We start from the raw sequence: 26,294 nt of genomic DNA, 5'->3' as shown, positions 1-26,294 counted from the left end.
CGCGCGCGACGGCTCGTTCAGTACCCTGGGGCCGCTACGGTAAAATGAGTCACGTGAACGTCTCTGCCCATTCGCGGAACTCGCCTACTAGGGGGCGGGCCGTGGTATGCAAATGATCCTTTAATAGCGTCCCGCCCCTCTCTCGTTCGCTCGGCCCTTCGGGTGGACGGTGGCCCGGAGGAGGGACTCGCTGTATTTTATTTTCACCCTGGGAGCCGTGGTCGGGAAGGCGAATCGGAAAAGGGAGCGGGGCTAGTGGCGATGTCCGTGAGCGGGGGCTGCACGGCCAGGAGTGCGCAGCCCCAGCGGGCCCGGCGCGGCCTCAGCCTGCCACCTCCTCGGGTAGCGCGGGACAGGGGCCGGGACTGAGCCGCCCCGGGCCCAGCAGGGAGAGCAGCCGCGGAGCCCAGAGGAGACGGGAGCTGCCGCGGGGTCGGGGCCGCCCGAGGATGGGAATCCTCTTCACCAGGATCTGGAGGCTGTTCAACCACCAGGGTGAGGGCTCGGTCCGGGCCGCTAGCTCGGCGGGGGGCGGGGGCTCTCCTGGCCCTGGGGGAGGAAGCGGGGCCCGGTGGAGGCGTCCCGGGTGTCCGCTGCGGCTGTGCCGGGAGCAGTGATCCCGGCAGGCCGGCTCTGTGCTCGGGCTCGCTCCGTTTACGTGTCACGCTCGCCGCCCGCACCCAGGCCAGGTGCTCCGTGGAACCCAGCGCTGCTGCCGCATCAGCGATGCACCGCCCGCAGCGGGAGCGGAGCAGGCTGAGCCGGGCAGACCCGCGTCCAGGTTCCCCGTCGCAGTGCTGAGACGTGCAGGGCTACAGAGCGAGCAGGAGGCGCTCTCGTGTCCCAGCTGTGACTCCGAAGCGCTTGTGGGGAGCTGATGGGGTCACTCCTCATACTGCAGCTGGACTCTGACATTCCCAAAGGAGCGAGAAGGGTCAGAAAGCAGCACTGGGTCGCTCCGTTTTTGGCTAAAATACACCACGTTCTTTTTCTGCTCATATTACGTTTGATTGTTATGTTTTCCTAAAAGGCAAGCACCGGCTCAAGAAATAAGCTGTATCATTAACTTCTTTGTATCAAGCGTTCTCTGATTGTATTAGTAAACTTGTTTCTCTGCATCTCTATAGTAGTGACTTGCCTTAATGAATCTACAAAACCTAGTTTAGTTTTTATGTTTAGGAAAAAAATGCTCTGTGAGGATCACAGAGTACTCGAAGGCTAAGAGATGAATTATTTAAGTATGAACCAAATACAACTTCTTATGGTGCCACATAACCTTTCCTTCCCTCAGTAGATTAGATTCAAGACAATTCCTGCCATGTTACTCTCATCTAATATTCCCTAGTCCATGGAATAACTAGTCCAATTGCTTGTGAGTTTTAACAGAAAAGTTGGCTAGTAATCTTTACAAATGAACTCCACATATTACGTTTTATGTGGTGAACATTACTTAATAGTTGTCCCTCGCTAATGTGTTTAAAGGCAGAGACAAGAGTTGGCAGAAGAGAATAAAGGTACAGAAGTGATTTGTAGAAATTAGGCAGAGAAGTGCAGATGGAGAAAACATATACTCAAAACAGCACTCCTTTAATGACATGTATGACATACTGCTTCATGAAAGTGCTACAGACATGGAGATGTTTCAGGAATTATGAAAAGGGTCCAAATCACAATTTTTACATTGGGTCAGGTAATAAATAAGTAGTGAGCATAACACACATCCTAGTTTGATAAATTGCTTAAATGAGACATGGTGACACTTATCACAGTACACTGCTCAGATATGCATTCTGTGGTCAGAATAAGGCAAACTGCAAAATACTTCAGAAAACTTTTAGTTAATGTGTTTGTGAGTTTTTCTGCTTCTCTGCTGTATTTAGGGTCCTTTTCAGGAGAAAAGGAAGTGACTAACCTGCACAAGGGAAAAAATAAAACTGACTAAGCAAACTGCTGTCAAATGCAAAAAATGAATAAGTTGCTTTAAAAAAATTACTTCTTGTAGTTTAAAATAATCTTAGGTTACTTGTAACCATAATAGATACAAACTCTACAAAGCAAAGTAGTGGGTTTTTTTGTTTGTTTGTTTGTTTTTCCCTTTTGAGTTTGAATTTTGCCTTATCGGGTGGGAATGAAAGAGTTTCTTATGTAATTTTTTTGCATTGTCTAATTTTTTTAACTAGATGTAACAATTAGAATATCTGAATATCTTGTGTTCCACATTAGTTTTCTGTTAATTAGCAGCCTCTTTCATGGCTAGTGTTTTATTTTTTAACCTTATTTATGGTATTAAGCTATCTGCAATTTGTCTTTCGATTTGTGTGTTTTAAAAAAAAAAAAAAAAAAAAAAAAGCTAGCTGGACTATGTAGGAAGCATTAGTGCCACCTGTAGCCATGACTAAGATGTAACTGAGATTCTGGGCAGCATTGGGTGGAGCCAAAAAGGTATCTCATAAATATTTCGCTCATCCCCAAATTTATAAAACTTATTTTTAACATCAATATTATAATTGCAATAATATACATACAATCATACCATACTGCTGAGTATTCTCTGTTGGGTCTTGTTGCTTAATGTATGTTTTATTAGTGACAGTCAGTAAGTCTTAATAGCTGTCATGAAAACTGCTTATTTTAGAAAGAATATATTTTGTTCCTAATGTCACTTTCTTCTGAAAGATCTCTAATATCATAGAAAATGTATGTTAACTTTTCTGTAAGTAGAATTTGTAAGTGCCTTTAAAGTTGCTTTTCGGATGAATTTATACAACTTTATACATACATGCTGAATGGCCCCCATAGTCAGAGCATTATCCATTCAGCTTTTAAACCCCACTGTTTTGTCTTTAAGGTCTTGCAATATCCAGCTCCACTGCAGGTCTTCTGCTCCAAGTGATTTCCTAGCATCCAGTATGCTGGCGACATCACACCTGAAACAAAAGCACCTACTTACAGGGGGTCAGGTAATCAGCCATTTTTTACAATATTGTGCAGTTATGTCAAGTTATTCAAACTTGAATTTATACCCTCTGGGCTATAAAACAGATTTTCAAAACCACACAATATTGATTAAAAACAAAAAGGCACTTACGTGACCCCCTGTTTTAGAACAAATACAGCCGTCATGGGAGGAATTACTGCTATAGTTGAGGTTTGGGTATACTTCAATGGCTTGATTTTTAGCATGTCTGTAGACCACTTGGGCAAAAGAATACCCTTGCTCACACTGATGAACCCTTACTCACATGTGCATTCTCTTTGAAGTGAATAAAACTGAGTAAAGTTGGGAACTACTCACCGTGGGCTAAAATACACAACAATACCACTTCTTTTTCAATTTACATTTTGGTAAATAGGAAATAAGAGATGCTGAATGAATATAAATACTTGGTTGAGGATGGCATTTAGTTTCAAAATGAATTTGCTTATAAGAGGCTCCAAAAAATGATCAAGGCCCAATTGTGCTGTGTGCTATACAAATGTATAGTAAGATCGTCCCTGTATGAAGGACTTAATTTAGTTAAGAGAACACTTAACAACTAGGTGTTACAAAAAATAGAGGGAAGACTACAAAAGCAGTGATAGTTCATGTTACCATGTGTCTCTATCTATGTATACAACGTACTTTGATGCGTGTGCTTTTTTTTTTTTTTTTTTTATGTAAAACAAGCACCAGTGTGAACTCTTTGCTGAAAAGCGCTAAAGTGTTATTAGCTACAATGGTAACTGTGACTTACCAATTACATTTTTATTTCAGAGCACAAAGTAATCATTGTTGGTCTGGATAATGCAGGAAAAACAACCATCCTTTACCAGTTGTAAGTACATACTATGAATTCGCTGGCAAAAAATATTAATGTATTTTTGAGAAATCCACTCTGCATCTTGCTCTGAAATTTTCATTAACCCCCTTTATTTCCTCACGTCAGTTTAAGAGCAGCACACTGAGCGTAGGTGGTAATCGTTTCATACATAAAAATGGTATTTGGAAATCCTGTTGTCTGACTGGTTAGAAAGCAACTGATTCTGGCCCATCAGCAGGGTTTGGAGCTACTTATATTTAATGAATGGTCTCATAAATATCAATGCACCATAACAAGCTATGGCTATTTGCTGGTCAGAATTCAGGATCTTAATGGCATTTATAATATATAACCACTATTATGTCAGGGACCACCAGTATGCACAAAGTTACTGAGATTCATACATTTTGTGGAAGTGTTGTTCCTATCTAGTGCCTAAAAGTCAGCCAGGAATGAGGCCCTGGGGTAAGATCCATGTTAGTAAAAGCTGTTTGTGTTGAAGATTAGAGGTGGGTTGGTCAACCAATCCATGTTACAGGGCGCTTTTTTTTTTTTTTTTTTTAATATGAAGTCTTATTTTTTTCACAGTAAGCACTTCAGTATTTTGAAAACTGATCTAGTTGGGGATTGATCTTGCTTTGAGCAGGGGGGTTGGACTAGATGACCTCCTGAGGTCCCTTCCCACCCTGATATTCTATGAAAACTCTTTTTTGACTCAATCCCAAAAACTGTTCAAGGAGTGTTTAAAGGGCTATTGTCATCTAGGTTACACCATAAACTTATGTTTTGGATTTTGTTTAAAATAGATGTATTTATAACTCTTTTAATGTTTTGTTTGAAACTCAAAGCCCATGCAGTATTTGCAACCTCAGAGTACATTAGCACAATAAAAGCCAGAAAAATAAAATTCAGCCAAAGGTGTCTTGCTCTGTCGTTTTCATTATTCCCTTCTACCTCTTGCTCTACTCCTTCTAATCCTCCTGTTCCGACCCTGCCCTTATTTCATCTTCCTTACAAATGTATATTATGATGATATCACTTATTACATGCTCATATACCCCTGGGCAGTGGGGATTTGTTCCCAGAATACTACTGCTGAATTCTATTCAAATAATGTTCTAACAGTGTTTCAAGACTCAAATCTCTCTCCGCGCAACTCAAGACTTAGGCCTTGTCTACACTACGAGAGTAGTTCGAATTTACTTGCATCGAATTTTTGGAATCGATATTGCAAAGTCGAACGTCTGTGTCCACACTAAGGACAGTAATTCGACTTTGTGAGTCCACACTAACGGTGAAAGCGTCGACATTCGAAGCAGTGCACTGTGGTCAGCTATCCCACAGTTCCCGCAGTCCCCTCTGCCCATTGGAATTCTGGGTGTAGCCGGCAATGCCTTCTGGGTAACAAAATGTGTCGAGGGTGCTTTTGGGTAACTGTCGTCATCCGTCCATCACTCCCGCCCTCCCTCCCTGAAAGCGCCGGCGGGAAATCAGTTCGCGCACTTTTCCAGTCATTGACAGCGCGGATGCCACAGCACTGCGAGCATGGAGCACGCTGCGACCATCGCTGCAGTTGTGGCCGCTCTCAACGCCTCGCAGCTTATCATACACCTTTCCCTGAGGCAGATGCAGAAAAGTCAGGCGAGGAGGCTACGGCACCGCGGTGATGTCCTGAAGTCTGAGAGTAGCACAGACCTCTCAGAAAGCAGGGGACCCAGCGCCGAGGACATCACGATGGCAATGGGTCATGTTGATGCCGTGGAACGGCGATTCTGGGCACGGGAAACAAGCACTGAGTGGTGGGACCGCATAGTGCTGCAGGTCTGGGATGAATCCCAGTGGCTGCGAAACTTTCGCATGCGGAAGGGAACTTTCCTGGAACTTTGTGAGTTGCTGTCCCCTGCCCTGAAGCGCAATGACACCCGGTTGCGAGCTGCACTGAGTGTACAGAAGCGAGTGGCCATAGCCCTCTGGAAGCTTGCAACGCCAGACAGCTACCGGTCAGTCGCGAACCAGTTCGGGGTGGGCAAATCTACCGTGGGGGTTGTTGTGATGCAAGTAGCCAAGGCAATCGTTGATGTACTGCTGCCAAAGGTAGTGACCCTGGGAAACGTGGAGGCGATCATAGATGGCTTCGCAGCGATGGGATTCCCAAACTGCGGTGGGGCCATAGATGGAACTCACATCCCTATTCTGGCACCGGACCACCAAGCCACCCAGTACATTAACCGAAAGGGCTATTTTTCCATGGTGCTGCAAGCACTGGTGGACCACAGGGGACGTTTTACCAACATCTACGTGGGATGGCCGGGCAAGGTTCATGACGCTCGTGTTTTCAGGAACTCTGGTCTGTTTAGACGGCTGCAACAAGGTATTTACTTCCCGGACCACAAAATAACTGTTGGGGATGTGGAGATGCCTATAGTCATCCTCGGGGACCCAGCCTACCCGCTAATGCCCTGGCTCATGAAGCCCTATACTGGCGCCCTGGACACTGAAAAAGAACTCTTCAACTACCGGCTGAGCAAGTGCAGAATGGTGGTGGAGTGTGCTTTTGGCCGTCTCAAGGGGAGATGGAGAAGCTTACTGACTCGCTGTGATCTCAGCGAAACCAATATCCCCATTGTTATAGCAGCTTGCTGTGTGCTCCACAATCTCTGTGAGAGCAAGGGGGAGACCTTTATGGCGGGGTGGGAGGTTGATGAAAATAGCCTGGCTGCTGATTACGCTCAGCCAGACAGCCGGGCGATTAGAAGAGACCTGCGGGAAGCGCTGTGCATCCGGGAGGCTTTGAAAGCAAAGTTCCTGAGTGAGCAGGGTAACCTGTGACTTTTAAGTTTGTGTACAGAGAAGCTGAACCTGCCCCCGTTTCTTTACCCAGTTAATGTTGACTATCCTACCCAGTTACATACCCCCTTCACCCCCTTCCAACACACGTTTCGAAATAAAAATAGTTCTACTTTGTTAATGCACACCGTTTTTTTTAATACTGTTTTCGCGGGAATTTTTTAAAACTGGGACGCAGACTGTGGTGCGGAGCGGGTGTAGTGTAGTGACGCGAATGAAGCTTCTAAACTCAAGGATTGACGGGCTCCGCTGCGGTGGGATGGTTGTTTCAACGGAGCCTGTCACCCCTCCTGATCGGGACTGTGTGTATGGGGGGGCTATGTGACTTTGTGGCAGGGGGAGGACGATTACAGATCCCCTGCTGCATGGCTCTGTGATCCTGCATAAGGACTGCCGCTTAAGATCTGTAACTGCCCTCCCCCGCCACAAAGTCACAGAGCAACCCACCCCCCACCACATAACATGAAAACAACCTCCCAGACTAACCAGGGTAACTAGTCACTGCATCACTGCACTGTGTATGTGCCCTGCTGCTGTGCCTGCCCCCGCCTATGTACCCTGCCAAAGGTGACTGTCCTGTCCAATTACCAACCCCCTTTCCCCTCCTCCTCCAAAAGAACATGATTGAAACAGTAGTTAACATGAACGTATTTTTTATTATCAACTACACATGGAACTGGGAGGTGAAACTTGGACGGGGGCTTGTGTCAGGCGGGAAGGAAAGAACTTTTCAAGTTTTGGGGAATGAGAGCCTTCTGCTACTAGAGCTCTCTGCAGGGGTGGAGTGAGAGTTAGCAGGGACTCTGCCGCCTCTCCTTCTTTGCACTTTGGGTGAGGTGGGTATGGGACTTGGTGGCGGGGGAGGGCGGTTAGAGATGGACTGCAGCGGGGCTCTGTCCTCCTGCCTCCGTTCCTGCAGAACATCCACAAGGCGCCGGAGCGTGTCTGTTTGCTCCCTCAGTAGTCCAAGCAGCGTTTGAGTCGCCTGCTGGTCTTCCTGCCGCCACCTCTCCTCCCGATCCATGTTTGCTTGCTGCATTTGGGTCAATTTCTCCCGCCACTGGGTCTGCTGTGCTGCCTGGGCTTGGGAACAGGCCATAAGTTCAGAGAACATGTCCTCCCGTGTCCTCTTCTTCCTATGCCTAATCTTCGCTAGCCTCTGGGAGTGTGATGCCAGGCTAGGTTGTGAGACAGTCGCAGATGTGGCTGTGGGAATGGGAAAAAGGGAGTGAATTCCTCAGAAAGATAAATGTAGTTGTGAACCAAGAACATAGTCTTTCTCTGTGAACAAGACCATGCACAGCACCTATCACATGCGCACTCAGCACAAGGTCGAATTCTCGGCCTTCGCATTCAGTGCCTGGGGTCTTCCACAGCACATTTGAGAAGCGGGGCAGCACAACGGAATTTCTGTTGCAGGCAGACATGGTAAGCCGTAGACTTGTGGCAGTTTAAAACTTTTATATTACCACTGGCCTCATTTCACATTTAAAGCAATGTCAGTACCTGCTGCCAGCAATCCGGCAAGCGGGAACTCTGCCCCTGTCCCACCCCCTCGCGGCTGTCCCCAGGAACGATCCCTTTCGGCAGCCCCTCTCCCGCCTCCACCGCGTGGCTGCAAACCAGCGGTTACAGTTCTGTAAAGGAACGAGCAAGCAGTCCCAACACTAACATTCCCCTACCTAATTCAAAGCAGGTCACCATGGGCGACATCACCCTGATGAGGATCTCTGACAGCGAGAGAGAGAGAATGCTCCGGGAAAGCCTCCAAAGACCAGGGCCGTATGCCGCCCTGCTGTGCAGAGCAATGATTCCCGAGTACTTGATAGTCTCGTGGCGCGGCAACGTGTCGTACTTCGGAGGACCCAATAAGGCCGCTCTCCCCAGGAACCTCATGCAACGGCTTTCCAATTACCTCCAGGAGAGCTTCATCGAGATGTCCCGGGAGGATTACTGCTCTATCCCTGCACATATAGACCGCATTTTACTCTAGCTGCAGTAGCAGGGACTAAACAGTAGAGCGGCTTGGGCAGGACAATCACGGAAAACCGGACATTGCTAGATTTTTTTTCAAAACTTGCACTGCCCATGACTGAACCGTTAAGTGCCTAGGGCAAAGTAATCATGAACAACCCATTCTTTTAATTGTTAATATTCCTGTTCTGTTAAAAATAAATGTTTAGATGTTTACAACACTTACTGGCTGATCCTTCCCCAGATTCTGTGTCCGGGGTAACGGCTGGGGACGCTTCGTAGGGGATCTCTGTAAGGGTGATGAAGAGATCCTGGCTGTCGGGGAAATCAGCGTTGTGAGCGCTGCCGACTGCCTCGTCCTCCTTATCTCCTTCCTCATCTTCCCCGTCCGCTAACATGTCCGAGGAACCGGCCGTGGACAATATCCCATCCTCAGAGTCCACGGTCAGTGGTGGGGTAGTGGTGGCGGCCGCACCGAGGATGGAATGCAGTGCCTCATAGAAACGGGATGTCTGGGGATGGGATCCGGAGCGTCCGTTTGCCTCTTTGGTCTTCTGGTAGCCTTGTCTCAGCTCCTTGATTTTCACGCGGCACTGCGTTGCATCCCGGCTGTATCCTCTCTCTGACATGTCTTTTGAGATCTTCTCATAGATCTTTGCATTCCGTTTCTTGGAGCGCAGCTCAGAAAGCACGGACTCATCGCCCCACACAGCGATGAGATCCAATACTTCCCGATCAGTCCATGCTGGGGCCCTCTTTCTATTCACAGACTGCACGGCCATCACTGCTGGAGAGCTCTGCATCGTTGCCAGTGCTGCTGTGATCGCCACGATGTCCAGACAGGAAATGAGATTCAAACTGGCCAGACAGGAAAAGGAATTCAAATTCAAATTTTCCCGGGGCTTTTCCTGTGTGGCTGGTCAGAGCATCCGAGCTCGTACTGCTGTCCAGAGCGTCAACAGAGTGGTGCACTGTGGGATAGCTCCCGGAGCTATTAGCGTCGATTTCCATCCACACCTAGCCTAATTCGACATGGCCATGTCGAATTTAGCACTACTCCCCTCGTCGGGGAGGAGTACAGAAGTCGAATTAAAGAGACCTCTATGTCGAACTAAATAGCATCGCAGTGTGGACGGGTGCAGGGTTAATTCGATGTAATGGCGCTAACTTCGACATAAACGCCTAGTGTAGACCAGGCCTTAGAAGAAATTGGAAAACTTTAGACAGTCTTTTTATTTTTGTCAAGTGCACTGGTCAGTTTATGGAAACAATAGTAATCATAAGCAAGTTCTTGAAAATGCTTCATTTTCCTTGAAAATGTTTTTGTGTGGGCAGTACTGCAATACATTTCATTTACTTTGAATCCCTGCTTTGGATACTCATGGATACTGCTAATGTGTTACTTTGGTTGTCTTGGCAACTAAGTCCATCAGTTGATGTATTGAGTCGATTTAAAGCAGTATTTTAAAATATCTTGGCTTTTCCTCAAAACATTTTCTTCTTTAACTTGTGGTTTTTGACTTATGGGGGTGGGTATAGGCAAAGGAAGGAGGAGAACTGATACAGTATATTGGGATGGGGTTGTCTTGGTTTTCTTTTATTATCATTTATTATTATTTTTCAGCAATCTTATAAATCAAGTTGTTTAGCACCATTCTTTTTATTTCAGAGTTGGAGAGAATGATTATTCTTCTCCCAGACTGAGCTACAATGTGCCAAGTTTCATCGTGGTGGGGGAATTGACGTTTTTCTATCCACTCTTAAGCAGTGGAAGCCCTTAAAACAGAGTAAAAAAGAAGTGCTCTCTGAGGGCTTGTCTACGCTACCAGGCAGGGTCAATCTAAGATATGCAACTTCAGCTACGTGAAGTCGGCATACTTAGATCTACTTACCGTGGTGTCTTCACTGTGGTAAGTAGACAGCTGACGCTCTTCCGTCGACTCCGCTTGTGCTTCTCGTTCTGGTGGAGTACTGGAGTTGACGGGAGAGCGCTCAGCGGCAGGTAGTGTAGACAGGTCCAATCTGGCAGGTAGTGTAGACAAGCCCTCAGTTTTATAGTTACTGAGTATGCAGATTTGTTCACTGGAAGTCAAACAGTAAATCATTCATCTGCTGTTTCTTTTCTTCACCCCACCCCTTCTGTTGCGTCAAGGAATGCCTTCCACAATTCTGTAGATGAGCCTTCCAGTCTGAGACAACGGTTCATTTTAGTTTTTAAAAAATGGGCCAATTTTGTGGTCTAGTATGTGTGACCGTGCATCTCCAAATATAGTTGACTTTTGTCAATATTGCATATGCAGTTTTTGATCAGTCATTCTTTTCCTTTTGTAGTTCTATGAATGAAGTGGTGCATACTTCTCCTACAATAGGCAGCAATGTAGAAGAGATAGTGGTTAATAACACACGTTTTCTAATGTGGGATATTGGAGGGCAAGAATCTCTTCGATCTTCATGGAATACTTATTATACAAACACAGAGGTAAGAGTTTATTCCCTATTGGAAGATATGTTCTTATAAGGAATTAAAATAACCTCTTTATGAATAATCCAAGAGAGAGTTTGGTTAACTAAAGTTTATATCTTACTCCATTTCAAATATTACTGTAGCACTTGTAGACATTCTGGATGCTTGTATTTCAATTTGTATGTCATCTTCTTAGCATGCTGTTCCAGTTCACACCTATATATCCCATAAGCTACATAACAAAACAGTATAATTTAAAAGAACCAGAAACTAACCATCAAAAAAAGTAAGAACTTTTCCATGTAAGGTACCCTTTTTAAAAATGAGAATAATCACATGTGAAAATTCCCCTTATGCTTTTCACAGACCACTTTAATCAGGCACAAAATCCACACTGAACTCTTTACATCACCAATATTCATGCATCTTTAACTAAGAAAAGTACATAATTGGTGATATCAGAAACTCTATGTAGTTAAATTGGAACCTTTGCTGCATTGTCAAGGATGTCAGTTCCTCCCAACGTGTTTTTCCTTCCGTGCTAAATGTTCTGTACTCTGCCCCTGGACCAAATAATGAAGAAACTTAGCTTCTGAAAAATGATTTAATCATCATAAAAACTGTAACTGTTTGGCCATTTTAAAGTGACTCAGATGTGCATGTAACTCTAGATTTCCTGTCTTCCAGCTGCATGCTTTTACTTGACATGGCGGTTGGGGAGGGCATGTGTGTGACCCTAGCACAGGCTACCCACTCTCCCTTTTAAAATAATTGCTAGTCATTTCATTGCAAAATAGCAGGGCAGGTGGGGGAAGGAATTCGGCGAGTTAGTGTGCTGCTCTTCTTGTAAGAGCATATCAATTACAGTCAATGGGAATTGGGTGTCTCTGTGCCACTGAAAATCTACCCCTAAAATTGTAGTTGATTAAGGATGAAATCCTGACCTCATTGAAGTCAGTGGGACCAGGATTTCACCCTAAATGCTTAAGAAACAACTGTTCAGTTAAAATGGGCAAAAGTGAAATCCAAAGCCATGATAACAGAGCAGGCTTCCTGAATTGTAGAAATAAACAATTTAAAGAGGACTTAAATAAAATAATAAATAATTTTGCATGCCAAATTTATTAGTATACAAACTTAAACATAAATTACAAATATTTTAATACTAGAATTCTCAACGAACCATTGATTTGTGGACAGAACTGTAATATGCCTATGAGTAGAGCTCTACCAAATTCACAGTCCATTTTGGTCAATTTCACAGTCCTAGGATTTTTAAATAGCAAATTTTATGATTTCAGCTACTTAAATCTGAAATTTCACAATGTTGGAATTGTAGGAGTCCTGACCCAAAAAGGAATTGTGGGGGGTCGCAAGGTTATTGTACGGGGGTTGTGGTATTGCTACGCTTACTTCTGCGCTGCTGCAGACGGCGGTGTTGCCTTCAGAGCTGGGCACCTGAACAGCAGAGGCTGCTCACCAGGAGCTCAGCTCTGAAGGCAGGGCCACCGCCAGCAGCAGCACAGAAGTATTGCCACCCTTACTTCTCACTGCTGCCTGCAGAGCTGAGCCTTTTGTTAGCAGCCGCCACTCTCCGGCCGCCTAGCTCTGAAGGCAGCAGCGCAGAAGTGAGGATGGCGTGGTATGGTATTGCCACCCTTACTTCTGCGCTGCTGCTGGTGGGGTGCTGCTTTTAGAGCTGGATGCCCAGCCAACAGCCACTGCTCTCCAGCCACCCAGCTCTGAAGGCAGCGTAGAATTGAGGGTGGCAATACTGAAACCTCTCTAAAATAACCTTGACCTCCTGCAACTCCCTTTTGGGTCAGGACCCCCAGTTTGAGAAACTCTGGTCTCCCCCTTGAAATCTGTATAGTATAGGGTAAAAGCACGCAAAGACTAGATTTCATGGCCCATGACATGTTTTTCATGGCCATGAATTTAGTAGGGCCCTACCTATGAGGGAGGAAGTTAACACTTTGCTTAGGACCCAGGGTGCACATCTATTAAACTTATTTAAGAGTATGCACACTATGTATTTGTTTACTGATCGTTTTTTACCCTTTAAAGTTTGTCATCGTTGTTGTGGACAGCACAGACAGAGAGAGAATTTCTGTAACTAAAGAAGAACTTTATAAAATGTTAGCACATGAGGTGAGTAGTGTTTTTACATTTTTGGTGAATATTTACAACTGTTTTTCTCACAAATAAATAGCATGTGAATGTATTATTTACCTAACACGCTTGGCTATTTGTAAATATATTTACAAAAAAATAGTTTGACTCTTCTCTTTTTTCCTCTCGTTTCCCTACTACAACATAACTTTTTTTAAAAAATGTTTTATTAAGGCAAAGTTGCAATAAAACATTAACATGTTACATCATACATTGCTTATTCAGGATCAAGTTAATATTAAAAAAATCTGGCTAAAGTTTGTGGCACGCCGGTTGAGAAGCCCTCCTCTTCTGAATATGCTAAAAAGGGTGCTGAGATTTCAAAATACCTATCCTCTTTTTATCCCTTCTCTTGTGTACATACTTGTTATGAACGTTTTTTCCTTTACAAAGACAGTCCATATTTTACTGTACCACAATTCCATAAGAGAAGTCATATTTTTCCAATAATGTGCAATACTAATTCTTCCTGCTAACAGTAAAAAATAAATTAATTTGTCATTTTGTTTGAAATGTGTATCTTCTGCCAGAGCACTAGGGTTCTCTAGGAAGCTGATATTTTGTCATAGATGAATCTCTTTAATGATGTCCTCCCAAAACTGTCTAATTCAACCACCACATGTGCAAATATGTTACCCTTTCCCTGCAACCTCTCTAACAGAGCACCTCCCTACTAGCAAAGATATGATGGCATCTGACTCTGGTTAAGATCTATCTATATTGTATAACAATTTTCGTTTAACTACACAAAATGAAGATGTATATCCTCTTTCCCATATAGAGACCCTCTCTTCCAGATCAATTTCTTTGTTCAAATCTTGCTTTGGACCAACTTCATAAATTCCTGACACCAATGTCCTTTCCCTTAGCTACTTTCGTTAATAATCAGGAATTTATCCCTAGGAAATATAAGTGATTATTTGTCATGGGTAAGAGCTGAGATTACTCAGATTTAGACAGCTGTTCCTGGGTCCTGACTTGAAATTCTATCAAGAAATATGTAATAATGTAAATAGTATAAAGATAGTATAAACTCTGTGTTCAGTTTTTATAAATCAGCATTTTATTGTGAAATACGGATACAGGATGGCTTATCTAGACCTTTAACTACATTAGAGGAATTGTCCCAGGAGTAAGCTGGAATAAAAGGTTTAATTTCTGAGATATGTACAAGTTTGACTGAAAAAGATCTTGATAAGAAAACAACTATTTTACGAAATCTTTCTGCACAATGTTGTGATCTTAAAAAATTAGTGACTCTCTTCTATAGGTATCTGTCTGTAGTGTATATGACATAATTCTGAATGCCTGACTTGGAAAGCACATAACTATTAGTTGGATGACTAAACCTGATGTTTGGAGGTAGATAAAGAGCAGGGCGGAGGGTAGCCCAAAGTCCAAGGGCAGCACTTATATGAACCCATCCATGGCTGCTGGGAAGTCCCCAGACCTTGATTAGGGGTTCCACCTTTTTATATCTATCAATATCTATATGTATATATATATCGCTAGCAGGGAACAGCCAGAACACTGATCTATCACTCCAGAAGCTCTTGGCTGCTGTAAGCAGGTGAGGGTAGAGAAACAGAAAAGGTTTCCATTATTCAGTTCCTTCCCCATTCCCGCCCACCTTTTTTTGAATGAGGTCAGAATTGTTTTCCTTGTTGAATAACTCAAGCTTCTTTCTGTGCAACAAATAGCTTAATTTTGTAGTTTTACTTAACAAAACCAAAAGCAAGCTGATACTTAGGCTTGGAGAGGTCTTCTGTGAGCTGACTCAAAAAATAAAATTGAATACATCTGATTCTTTCTAAAAATATTGGGAATACTTTGAGTATTGAAACTGAATTAAAAGAATAAAATTAACCAGAAAACATTAAAACAACTTACAAGGCTGTGGGTAAATATTGAAGCCCTAGAAAGATAATTAAATAATTCATATGTGATAATTCACTAAACGAGAGCACAGTATATCTCTCTCTCTAGCGAAACCACAGAAGAAAATTTTGATAAAGGAGACGAATGAGACCAATATAGTATTTCTAAATGAAAATACTACAAATGATTCAGATGCCTCTTGCAAACCAGCTTTTTCTTTTTAGATAGCAAAAAATACCCATGTTGGAGGGAAGGGAAGATCGCCAATATAAATGAAAAATGCTTTACAAGGAGGCTGTTGTAGTTAATATTTTAGTTTATCAATTGTGTGACACTGGGTATTTGAGACTTGCATTTGTGCCTACCATTAGATTAATTTTGTTGAACTTTTTTTAGCCAGTAAAGAACTTGTCTGGGTGGGCTAAAGGAAGGAGCAGAAGGTTTCGCACAAGAGGTTCCTGAATGCTAATCCTGCCACTGAGTCACGTTTGGCCTTAGTCAAGCTGTTTCACTTCTTTTCCCTATATGACAAATGGTGGTAATACCCACAAACCTCAGGAGAACATAGCAGATTACATATGAACATTAAAAAAAATACACAAATTCTAGTGATAAGTTTCATCATTCTCAATTTACAGATGGGGAAAGTGAAGTAACTTGCTTGGGGTCACATATAGGTCATAAGTTTCAAGAACATACTGACTTTCTTGAAGTACTGTAGAACCTCAGATATGAACACCTTGGGAATGGAGGTTGTTCATAACTCTGAAATGTTCATAACTGAACAAAACATTATGGTTCTTTCAGACGTTTACAACTGAACATTGACTTACTACAGCTTTGAATCTTCACTGTGCAGAAGAAAAATGCTGCTTTTAACTGTCTTAAATTAAACGAAACAACCATGGAAAAAGTTTCCTTACCTTGTCAAAAAAAAATTTTTTTTTAAACTGTCCCTTTATTTTGTTAGTAGTTTACATTTAACACAGTACTGTATTATATTTGCTTTTTTCCCATCTCTGCTGCCTGATTGTGTACTGCTGGTTCCAAATGAGGGGTGTGGTTGACTGGTCAGTGTTTGTAGCTCTGAGGTTCTACTGTACTGCTACCTGCATCCTGTGTACAGCTGTTAATTCAATGCAAGGCTTGCTTAAGGGAATACTGTCAATTTGATTTTGTTATTTAATCAATTAAAATACATACATTCTTGTATAGCACTCGGATAGTAAATGCTTAATGTTAGCAGAATAAACAACTCTGTTTAGGAGAGTCTTTTGGGCAGGCTGAGAGTAGCAACACCAAACGTTTAGAATCTCTGCTTCCCCTTTCAGTCAGTGTACTCAGTTGCTTTCCAGTAATAGCAGAAGAGATGAAATGGATCAAAAACCCTTTAGGGCTTAAGAAAGGCCGTGCATTAGGAACTATCTATACTCACATCATTGATAAATGCACAAAGTTTAAAAAAAAAAAATAGAGGAAAATTTTTTGTTTTAATCTTTCATGTATAGTAGTAACTTTAGTGATTACTTGTAGAATTAATGGATCCAAACACTTCAGGTGGAAATGTGACTTGCAAATTGACAATGTCCCTTTAAAAACAGTTATTTTCGGGCCTGAAATTATACTGTATATGTGTCATGTTCTATTAAAACTTTAATATTCAAATTAAAGGCTTTCATTCTCCCCATGGTACTCTCTTGCCTCACACCTCATGGAATTTATAAAAGATGAATGTTTCTTAAAAAGTTGAATCTTCCCAGGTACTACATGTTAGTGACAAGGTGGTCTTTTGTTGTGTGATAAGCTAATAAAGAGTATTAGGCCACGATCCCTCATTGTGTAGCAGATTGGCAGACAACTGCACCTGCATGAAGTACCATTGAGGCTCTGCAGTGATGCAGCAGTCTGCCCACACGCTACAGGATGGCAGCCTTAGTTTCTACTAAGGATATGTAGTTACTTAGTTGGGTATAACTGAGGTTCATTTACCTGTTTTCTCTTGTAAGTGGTTCCAATTTGATGTGTTGAAAATTTTAATTTAATAAATTTAAATTTCTGATTATATTTAAGGTTTTAGGTTTACTAAATGTAAAACTGGCATTAATGAGGAGTAATAAGACGAAATACAGCCACATAAAAGTGCAGAAATGTATACAAAGTAATCAGGTGGCACATTATAGGCCAAGCTGAAGATCAGCACTCTGATATTTTTATAACTAAGGCCTTGTCTACACTACGAGAGTAGTTCGATTTTACTTAAATCGAATATTTGGAATTGATATTGCAAAGTCGAACGTGTGTGTCCACACTAAGGACAGTAATTCGACTTTGTGAGTCCACACTAACGGGGAAAGCGTCGACATTGGAAGCGGTGCACTGAGGGCAGCTATCCCACAGTTCCCGGAGTCCCCGCCGCCCATTGGAATTCTGGGTGGAGCTGCAAATGCCTTCTGGGTAAAAAAAAAAAGGGGCCAGGGTGCTTTTGGGTAACTGTCGTCATCCGTCCATCACTCCCGCCCTCCCTCCCTCCCTGAAAGCGCCGGCGGGAAATCATTTCGCGCACTTTTCCAGTCATTGACAGCGCGGACGCCACAGCACTGTGAGCATGGAGCCCGCTGCAACCATCGCTGCAGTTGTGGCCGCTCTCAACGCCTCGCAGCTTATCATACAGGTTGCCCTGAGGCAGATGCAGAAAAGTCAGGCGAGGAGGCTACGTCAACGCGGTGATGGCCTGAAGTCTGAGAGTAGCACAGACCTCTCAGAAAGCAGGGGACCCAGCGCCGAGGACATCACGGTGGCAATGGGTCATGTTGATGCTGTGAAACGGCGATTCTGGGCACGGGAAACAAGCACTGAGTGGTGGGACCGCATAGTGCTGCAGGTCTGGGATGAATCACAGTGGCTGCGAAACTTCCGCATGCGGAAGGGAACTTTCCTTGAACTTTGTGAGTTGCTGTCCCCTGCCCTGAAGCGCAATGACACCCGGATGCGAGCAGCCCTGACTGTCCAGAAGCGAGTGGCCATAGCCCTCTGGAAGCTTGCAACGCCTGACAGCTACCGGTCAGTCGCGAGCCAGTTTGGGGTGGGCAAATCTACCGTGGGGGTTGTTGTGATGCAAGTAGCCAAGGCAATCGTTGATGTACTGCTGCCAAAGGTAGTGACCCTGGGAAACTTGGAGGCGATCATAGATGGCTTCGCAGCGATGGGATTCCCAAACTGCGGTGGGGCCATAGATGGAACTCACATCCCTATCCTGGCACCGGACCACCAGGCCAGCCAGTACATTAACAGAAAGGGCTACTTTTCCATGGTGCTGCAAGCACTGGTGGACCACAGGGGACGTTTTACCAACATCAATGTCGGATGGCCGGGCAAGGTTCATGACGCTCGTGTTTTCAGGAACTCTGGTCTGTTTAGACGGCTGCAGCAAGGTATTTACTTCCCGGACCACAAAATAACTGTTGGGGATGTGGAGATGCCTATAGTCATCCTCGGGGACCCAGCCTACCCGCTAATGCCCTGGCTCATGAAGCCCTATACAGGTGCCCTGGACACTGAAAAAGAACTCTTCAACTACCGGCTGAGCAAGTGCAGAATGGTGGTGGAGTGTGCTTTTGGACGTCTCAAGGGGAGATGGAGAAGCTTGCTGACTCGCTGTGATCTCAGCGAAACCAATATCCCCATTGTTATAGCAGCTTGCTGTGTGCTCCACAATCTCTGTGAGAGCAAGGGGGAGACCTTTATGGCGGGGTGGGAGGTTGAGGAAATTAGCCTGGCTGCTGATTACTCACAGCCAGACAGCCGGGCGATTAGAAGAGACCAGCGGGAAGCGCTGTGCATCCGGGAGGCTTTGAAAGCAAAGTTCCTGAGTGAGCAGGGTAACCTGTGACTTTCTAATTTTGTGTACAGAGAAGCCTTCACCCCACTTCCAACACACGTTTCAAAATAAAAATAGTTCTACTTTGTTAAAGCACACCGTTTTCTTTAATACTGTTTTCGCGGGAATTTTTTAAAACTGGGACGCAGACTGTGGTGCGGAGCGGGTGTAGTGTAGTCGCGCGAATGCAGCTTCTCAACTGAAGGACTGACAGGCTCCGCTGCGGTGGGATGGTTCTTTCAACGGAGCCTGTCACCCCTCCTGATACGGACTGTGTGTATGGGGGGTCTATGTGAGTTTGTGGCAGGGGGGGGACGGTTACAGATCCCCTGCTGTGTGGCTCTGTGATCCTGCCTAAGGACCGCCGCTTAAGATCTCTAACTGCCCTCCCCTGCCACAAAGTCACAGAGCAACCCACCCCCCACCACATAACATGAAAACAACCTCCCAGACTAACCAGGGTAAGTAGTCACTGCATCACTGCACTATGTATGTGCCCTGCTGCTGTGCCTGCCCCCGACTATGTACCCTGCCAAAGGTGACTGTCCTGTCCAATTACCAACCCCCTTTTCCCCCCCCCCCCTCCAAAAGAACATGATGGAAACAGTAGTTAACAGAAACATATTTTTTATTATCAACTACACATGGGACTGGGAAGTGAAACTTGGACGGGGGCTTGTGTCAGGCGGGAAGGAAAGAACTTGTCAAACTTTGGGGAATGAGAGCCTTCTGCTGCTCGAGCTCTCTGCAGGGGTGGAGTGAGAGTTAGCAGGGACTCTGCCGCCTCTCCTTCTGTGCACTTTGGGTGAAGGGAGTATGGGACTTGGTGGCGGGGGAGGGCGGTTAGAGATGGACTGCAGCGGGGCTCTGTCCTCCTGCCTCCGTTCCTGCAGAACATCCACAAGGCGCCGGAGCGTGTCCGTTTGCTCCCTCAGTAGTCCAAGCAGGGTTTGAGTCGCCTGCTGGTCTTCCTGACGCCACCTCTCCTCCCGATCCATGTTGGCTTGGTGCATTTGGGACAAGTTCTCCCGCCACTGGGTCTGCTGTGCTGCCTGGGCTCGGGAGCAGGCTATAAGCTCTGAGAACATGTCCTCCCGTGTCCTCTTCTTCTTATGCCTAATCCTCCCTAGCCTCTGGGAGTGTGATGACAGGCTAGGTTGTGAGACAGTCGCAGATGGGGCTGTGGGAATGGGAAAAAGGGAGTGAATTCCTCAGAAAGATAAATGTAGTTGTGAACAAAGAACATAGTCTTTCTCTGTGAACAGGACCATGCACAGCACCTATCACATGCGCACTCAGCACAAGGTCGAATTCTCGGCCTTCGCATTCAGTGTCTGGGGTTTTGCAGAGCACTTTTGAGAACCCTGTCAGGACAACGGAATTGCTCTTGCACGCAGACATGGTAAGCCGTAGATTCGTGGCAGCTTAAAACTTTAATATTAGCAATGGCCTCATTTCACATTGAAATCAATGTCGGTCCCTGCTGCCAGCAATCCGGCAAGCAGGAAGTCTGCTCCTGTCCCACACCCTCGCGGCTGTCCCCGGGAACGATCCCTTTCGGCTGACCCTCTCCCGCCTCCACCGCGTGGCTGCAAACCAGCGGTTACAGTTCTGTAAAGGAACGGTAAAGCAGTCCCAACACTAACATTCCCCTACCTCATTCAAAGCAGGTCATCATGAGCGACATCACCCTCATGAGGATCTCTGAGAGCGACAGACAGAGAATGCTCCGGGAAAGCCTTCAAAGACCAGGGCCGTATGCCGCCATGCTGTGCCAAGCAATGATTCCGGAGTACTTGCTAGTCTCGTGGCGCGGCAACGTGTCCTACTACGGAGGACCCAATAAGGCCGCTCTCCCCAAGAACCTAATGCAGCGGATTTCAAATTACCTGCAGGAGAGCTTCCTTGAGATGTCCCAGGAGGATTTCTGCTCCATCCCCGGACATATAGACCGCATCTTACTGTAGCTGCAGTAGCAGGGACTAAACAGTAGAGCGGCTTGGGCAGGACAATCATGCAAAACCGGACATTGCTAGATTTTTTTCAAATAGTTGCACTGCCCATGACTGAACCGTTAAGTTAATCAAACTAATCATGAGAAACCCATTTTTTAAATTGTTAATAATCATGTTCTGTTACAAATAAATGTTTAGATGTTTACAACACTTACTGGATGATCCTTCACCAGATTCTGTGTCCGGGGTAACGGCTGGGGAGGGTTGGTAGGGGATCTCTGTAAGGGTGATGAAGAGATCCTGGCTGTCGGGGAAATCAGCGTTGTGAGCGCTGTCGACTGCCTCGTCCTCCTCATCTCCTTCCTCATCTTCCCCGTCCGGTAACATGTGCGAGGATCCGGCCGTGGACACTATCCCATCCTCAGAGTCCACAGTCAGTGGTGGGGTAGTGGTGGCGGCCGCACCGAGGATGGAATGCAGTGCCTCGTAGAAACGGGATGTCTGGGGATGGGATCCGGAGCATCCGTTTGCCTCTTTGGTCTTCTGGTAGCCTTGCCTCAGCTCCTTGATTTTCACGCGGCACTGCGTTACATCCCGGCTGTATCCTCTCTCTGCCATGTCTTTAGAGATCTTCTCATAGATCTTTGCATTCCGTCTTTTGGATCGCAGCTCGGAAAGCACGGACTCATCGCCCCACACAGCGATGAGATCCAAGACTTCCCGATCAGTCCATGCTGGGGCCCTCTTTCTATTCTGAGATTGCACTGCCATCAGTGCTGGAGAGCTCTGCATCGTTGCCAGTGCTGCTGAGCTCGCCACGATGTCCAGACAGGAAATGAGATTCAAACTGGCCAGACAGGAAAAGGAATTCAAATTCAAATTTTCCCGGGGCTTTTCCTGTGTGGCAGTTCAGAACATCCGAGCTCTTACTGCTGTCCAGAGCGTCAACAGAGTGGTGCACTGTGGGATAGCTCCTGGAGCTATTAGCGTCGATTTCCATCCACACCTAGCCTAATTCGACATGGCCATGTCGAATTTAGCGCTACTCCCCTCGTCGGGGAGGAGTACAGAAGTCGAATTAAAGAGACCTCTATGTCGAACTAAATACCTTCGCGGTGTGGACGGGTGCAGGGTTAATTCGATGTAACGGCGCTAACTTCGACATAAACGCCTAGTGTAGACCAGGCCTAAATGTCCACTGTTAGTAGAGCGGGGAGGGGAAAATATTTCATCCAAAAACCTGAATATCTTTATAAGTGATCATGGTATTCTATAGAAATGTTTAAGAGCAAACAAGAGCAGTTCTTCCTTTAACTTTGACCTCCATTTTGTAGTCCACATGAGAGATTTCAGTATTTAACTCTGACAGATTAATCTATCATCTATTTGTTTATGACAGATGGTGTGGTTGTGTGTGAAAGCCAGAAGAGAGGTAACTTAGTTCTTTGAGAAGAACTAAATGTAATATTAGGTGCTATCAAATGCAAGGCAAAACTCAGAAGTTTTTCTATTGCATCAGATGTTTACTAACTGGTTTTCAAGCAATACTTTTAGGCAAGATTATGACTTCAAAAAGGAAATTGGGGGGTGGGGAGGAGGAGTGGGAGAGACGATTTCACTATAAGAAGTCAGATGTCTCCTGACATATGGTAGAATTTATTAATGGGACCAGTGCTCCTTGCTCCATATTAGCCTGCTATTTGCGTTTAAATGCAGCATCAGTGAAACAGTTGTCTTGAGGTTCAGTGGCTGCTTGATCCAAAATGCACTATATCAGTTATACACCATGACGAAATTGCATGCTACAATCGGCAACTTCTGCAGTATCTAGTCTGTTGCATTTAGAATATGTAGTGGTTATATAATGTTTAATTTGTAGTTAAATAACGAAGCTTTAGTATTGCTTGTACAAATTTGAGGGAAATGAGGGAAAACTAGAACTTTAAACAATGTCCGCTTCATTGGTTTGTCACAATTATCAGACAATTTTTTTGCTTTAAGAGCATCAATTCAGTAGTGACTGAATGACTTTAACTCAAGGTCTGACATAATTAACATCTGTTTGCAGTGTTGTTGTAGCTGTGTTGGTTCCAGGATATTAGAGAAACAAGGTGGGTGAAGCAATAGCTTTTATTGACCCAACATTCTGTTGGTGACCGAGACAAGCTTTTAAGCTTACACAGGTCTTACTTCAAATCTGGAAAAGGTACTCACTATCACAGTTAAATACAAGGTGGAAAAGAATGTTTAGCATAAGTAGTTAACACTTATCTGTTATGGAAGGGTCTGGTGCTGCTTTGAGTTGGGAGTCTGGGGGGGGGGGGGTGTTGCTTAGGATGATGAAGTTGGAAGGTTGTTTTGAAGTCCAGATGAGGTGATTCAGGAAAAAAAAATTTCAGGATGTGGCCCCTATCTGCGTGGGCTGGAGCTTGGGCTCTGAAGCCGCGGGAGTGGTATGGTCTTGAGAGCCCAAGCTCTAGCCTGAACTGCCACTTCAAAATGCTGTCTACTGCTATTTTTTTGAGCACTAGTGTGAACCTTGCTAGCCTGAGTCTGATCCTGGGTGGGAGGCTCACTCCAAAATGCTGTGCAGACATAATCTCTGTGTGTGAAATGCTAGTGCAGATTAATGCACCTTGTCCACGAGCCCTTGAATGAACTGTTGATCCACTGTGGATTTAAAATAGATTTTAAAGGTGGAAAAAACTCTGTAAACAAAATGACAAATGTTTCCATTGCCAATCAGAAACTGTTAGACTAGCAGTTGCTTTCATATTTGTAAGTTTCAGTTATGCTTAGAAACACAGGCAATATGTTTTCATTCTGGATTTTGAAGCCTTTCAAAATTCTAAAAGCAGAATGTGTGTTGGCACTTAAGTGAAAGATGCATGCACAAATGTTTTCAATATCATAAAGACGCTTCCAAATCAGAAACCTAATTTGACTCTGAAAAATCTGTGAAATCCTAATAGAAAAATAATTTAAACCTCTAAACATTTTTCTGTCTCTTCCTCTGTAGGATTTAAAGAAAGCAGGTTTGCTTATTTTTGCTAACAAACAAGATGTTAAAGAGTGCATGACGATAGCTGAAATATCCCAGTTTCTGAAACTAACTTCAGTTAAAGATCACCAGTGGCATATCCAAGCATGCTGTGCTCTAACTGGCGAGGGGTAAGAATTCTTCTTGGGAATACTTTCTGAATAATTTTGGTACCTGTATCATGGTATACATAGGCTGTTATTTGACATACATCCCCTAGCACACCTACGCATTCTGAGACCTGACTATCAAGGCAACATTGAAAATGATATCCTTTTAAACATGAATTCTTCTTGGGTCCTGTATTAAATTCAGCACAGTATAGAACATTCAAGGAAAAACAAAGACCTGCCCCAGAGATGTAGTACCACTGGGAAATAAGTATTGTGTACTGTGAAGAGATACTGTTCATTACGTGGATGGATTGTTTAGCTTCTTAAAAGGTGTAACTCACCTCACTAGTCTTTGTTAAAGCACACAGCAGTGGCAGTTATGTGGCAGGTTACAATGAAACGCAGATATTTCTGTTACAGAGAACACCTGCTTGCTTATGTGAACCAGGGAGTTAAGAAACCTTTATCTATTTTTCTGGTATTGTCACTGAAATAAGCAAAATAAAATGGAGAGAGACCAAGGTGACTTGAAGACAAATTTTAATGCCAAGTCTCCAAAGTGACACTTGTAATTTATTTTAAAATAAATTCCAAAAAGAGCATTTAAAATCTGACTGTGTCAATTGAGTGCATTCATATTTGAGGTTATTTGGGAGAATTTTAGTGGTATCCTGAAAGGCTCAATGTTTCATTACCATTTTCCTTTAGGTTGTATAGTCATGTCTAGCTCAGATAGAATTTAAGTTGGCTCAGTAATCTAGTTTCTTGTTAACATCATATAAACCACAACCTAACTGATACTCTTGAAAGTCATCAGAGCCGTGATGGTTCAGATGGGTACAAAGACTGACCTGACCCTAGACGTGGTCACATCAGGGTCACTGTGGTGACATATTTAGGCTTGGCAGAATTCAATTTTTGAGGGATAATGTCAGTTTATTTTTAAGATTTTTTTTCTATTTCTATCTTTTTTTTTTTTAAGAGTTCACAGTTGCAGTGAATTATTTAATGACCGTTGATGCTGAGATTCAAAAAGTTTTAAAGCTGTATAACCATTAAAGCACAAATCACCAATAGCATATCTTAAAATATACAAAGAAAACATCTATAAATCAAACTCTAAGTTCAAGTAGCATTTTTCTTTCTTTGAATATCCATAAATTTTTATTATTGATCTTTTTCATTGGTTTGTGTATGTGTGGTGAAATCATTTGCCAACATTTACCAATTTAAAAATCTAATCCTTCGAAGCCTAGACACATTGTTAAGGGGCTGTTAGAAGTTTACAGTCTTACTTTTACTGTTGTGTAGATTGAAATGATAAGGTTGCAGGACTTTCACAAGCACATGCGGTCTGAGTTCTGACTAAAGTTACCATGACAGAATATTTATAATTCTTTTTATGCAAAAATACATATTTTAATTTTTATTTACAGATTGTGCCAAGGACTTGAATGGATGATGTCAAGACTTAAAATCAGATGATTTTTAATGAGCTCTTTGCACCGACATTGCATACAAAAGTGCTGTACCTATGGATACCTTGGTTACCTGTACCTATGGTAACTGCAAAATTAATGGGTTAGGTGTATTTATAATAAACTGATTTCAACTTTATTTTCTACACATATATTAAGACCACCTCTTTGAAAACCGATGAAGATGAAGGCTCTAGTTTATTTTCCCATTAGTTTACTCTGAAGATAGGTTTAAAAACTGTGGTTGACATTCTTCTCAAGATAAAGCCACTCAGGACTATGTGTGGTGAGTATGAAGTGAGAGGAAGGAATTTTTAACTTTACATTTTATATTCCAATATAACCCTCCTAGTTGAAGGTGTTGGCCTCGTTATTCCAGTAAATTAGCAAGCAAATCAGTGGCATAGGTATTGACTTTCCAGTATTTTAAAAACTTGTTCAAATGTGCTACAGATACAAAAATATTTTCCTTTGTGTACTGTACATAGTTGTGTATATTTATACCTCAAATGTAGGTTAACTGAAATCTGTTCCAAGAAAAAGTGAATAACACTGAATCTCAGTGTACTGAGAATAGTACTAATGTTGAGATTGTTGACATGTCACAACTGCTTTTCCTTTGTTCTCTGTACTGCTCTAACCTTCACCAAATAATTGGTGCACCATTTCTTTATAAAGTGAAATCTCTTAAGACTA

The 26,294-nt window shown here is 43.7% G+C and overlaps 1 protein-coding gene across 2 annotated transcripts; it reads left to right on the top strand.

Annotated features, from left to right (window-relative positions):
• The first annotated feature begins 137 nt into the window (after nt 1–137).
• On the top strand, nt 138–26,294 carry ARL5A (ADP ribosylation factor like GTPase 5A). 2 transcript variants are annotated; one of them, XM_034786125.1, is made up of 7 exons: nt 139–495; nt 2,849–2,960; nt 3,755–3,815; nt 10,953–11,100; nt 13,153–13,236; nt 23,987–24,138; nt 25,557–26,294. In XM_034786125.1, exons 4-7 carry the CDS (start codon nt 10,957–10,959, stop codon nt 25,603–25,605), a joined length of 429 nt encoding a protein of 142 aa, XP_034642016.1. In that variant the 5' UTR covers nt 139–495; nt 2,849–2,960; nt 3,755–3,815; nt 10,953–10,956; the 3' UTR covers nt 25,606–26,294. The 2 variants fall into 2 exon arrangements, with proteins under 2 accessions (XP_034642015.1, XP_034642016.1); XM_034786124.1 differs by lacking the exon at nt 2,849–2,960 and having other exon boundaries at nt 138–495.

Source organism: Trachemys scripta, chromosome 11, assembly GCF_013100865.1.
Source record: "Trachemys scripta elegans isolate TJP31775 chromosome 11, CAS_Tse_1.0, whole genome shotgun sequence".
NCBI lineage: Eukaryota > Metazoa > Chordata > Testudines > Emydidae > Trachemys > Trachemys scripta.
The sequence above is the reverse complement of the archived record's forward strand: the minus strand, read 5'-3'. Positions and strand labels throughout refer to the sequence as shown.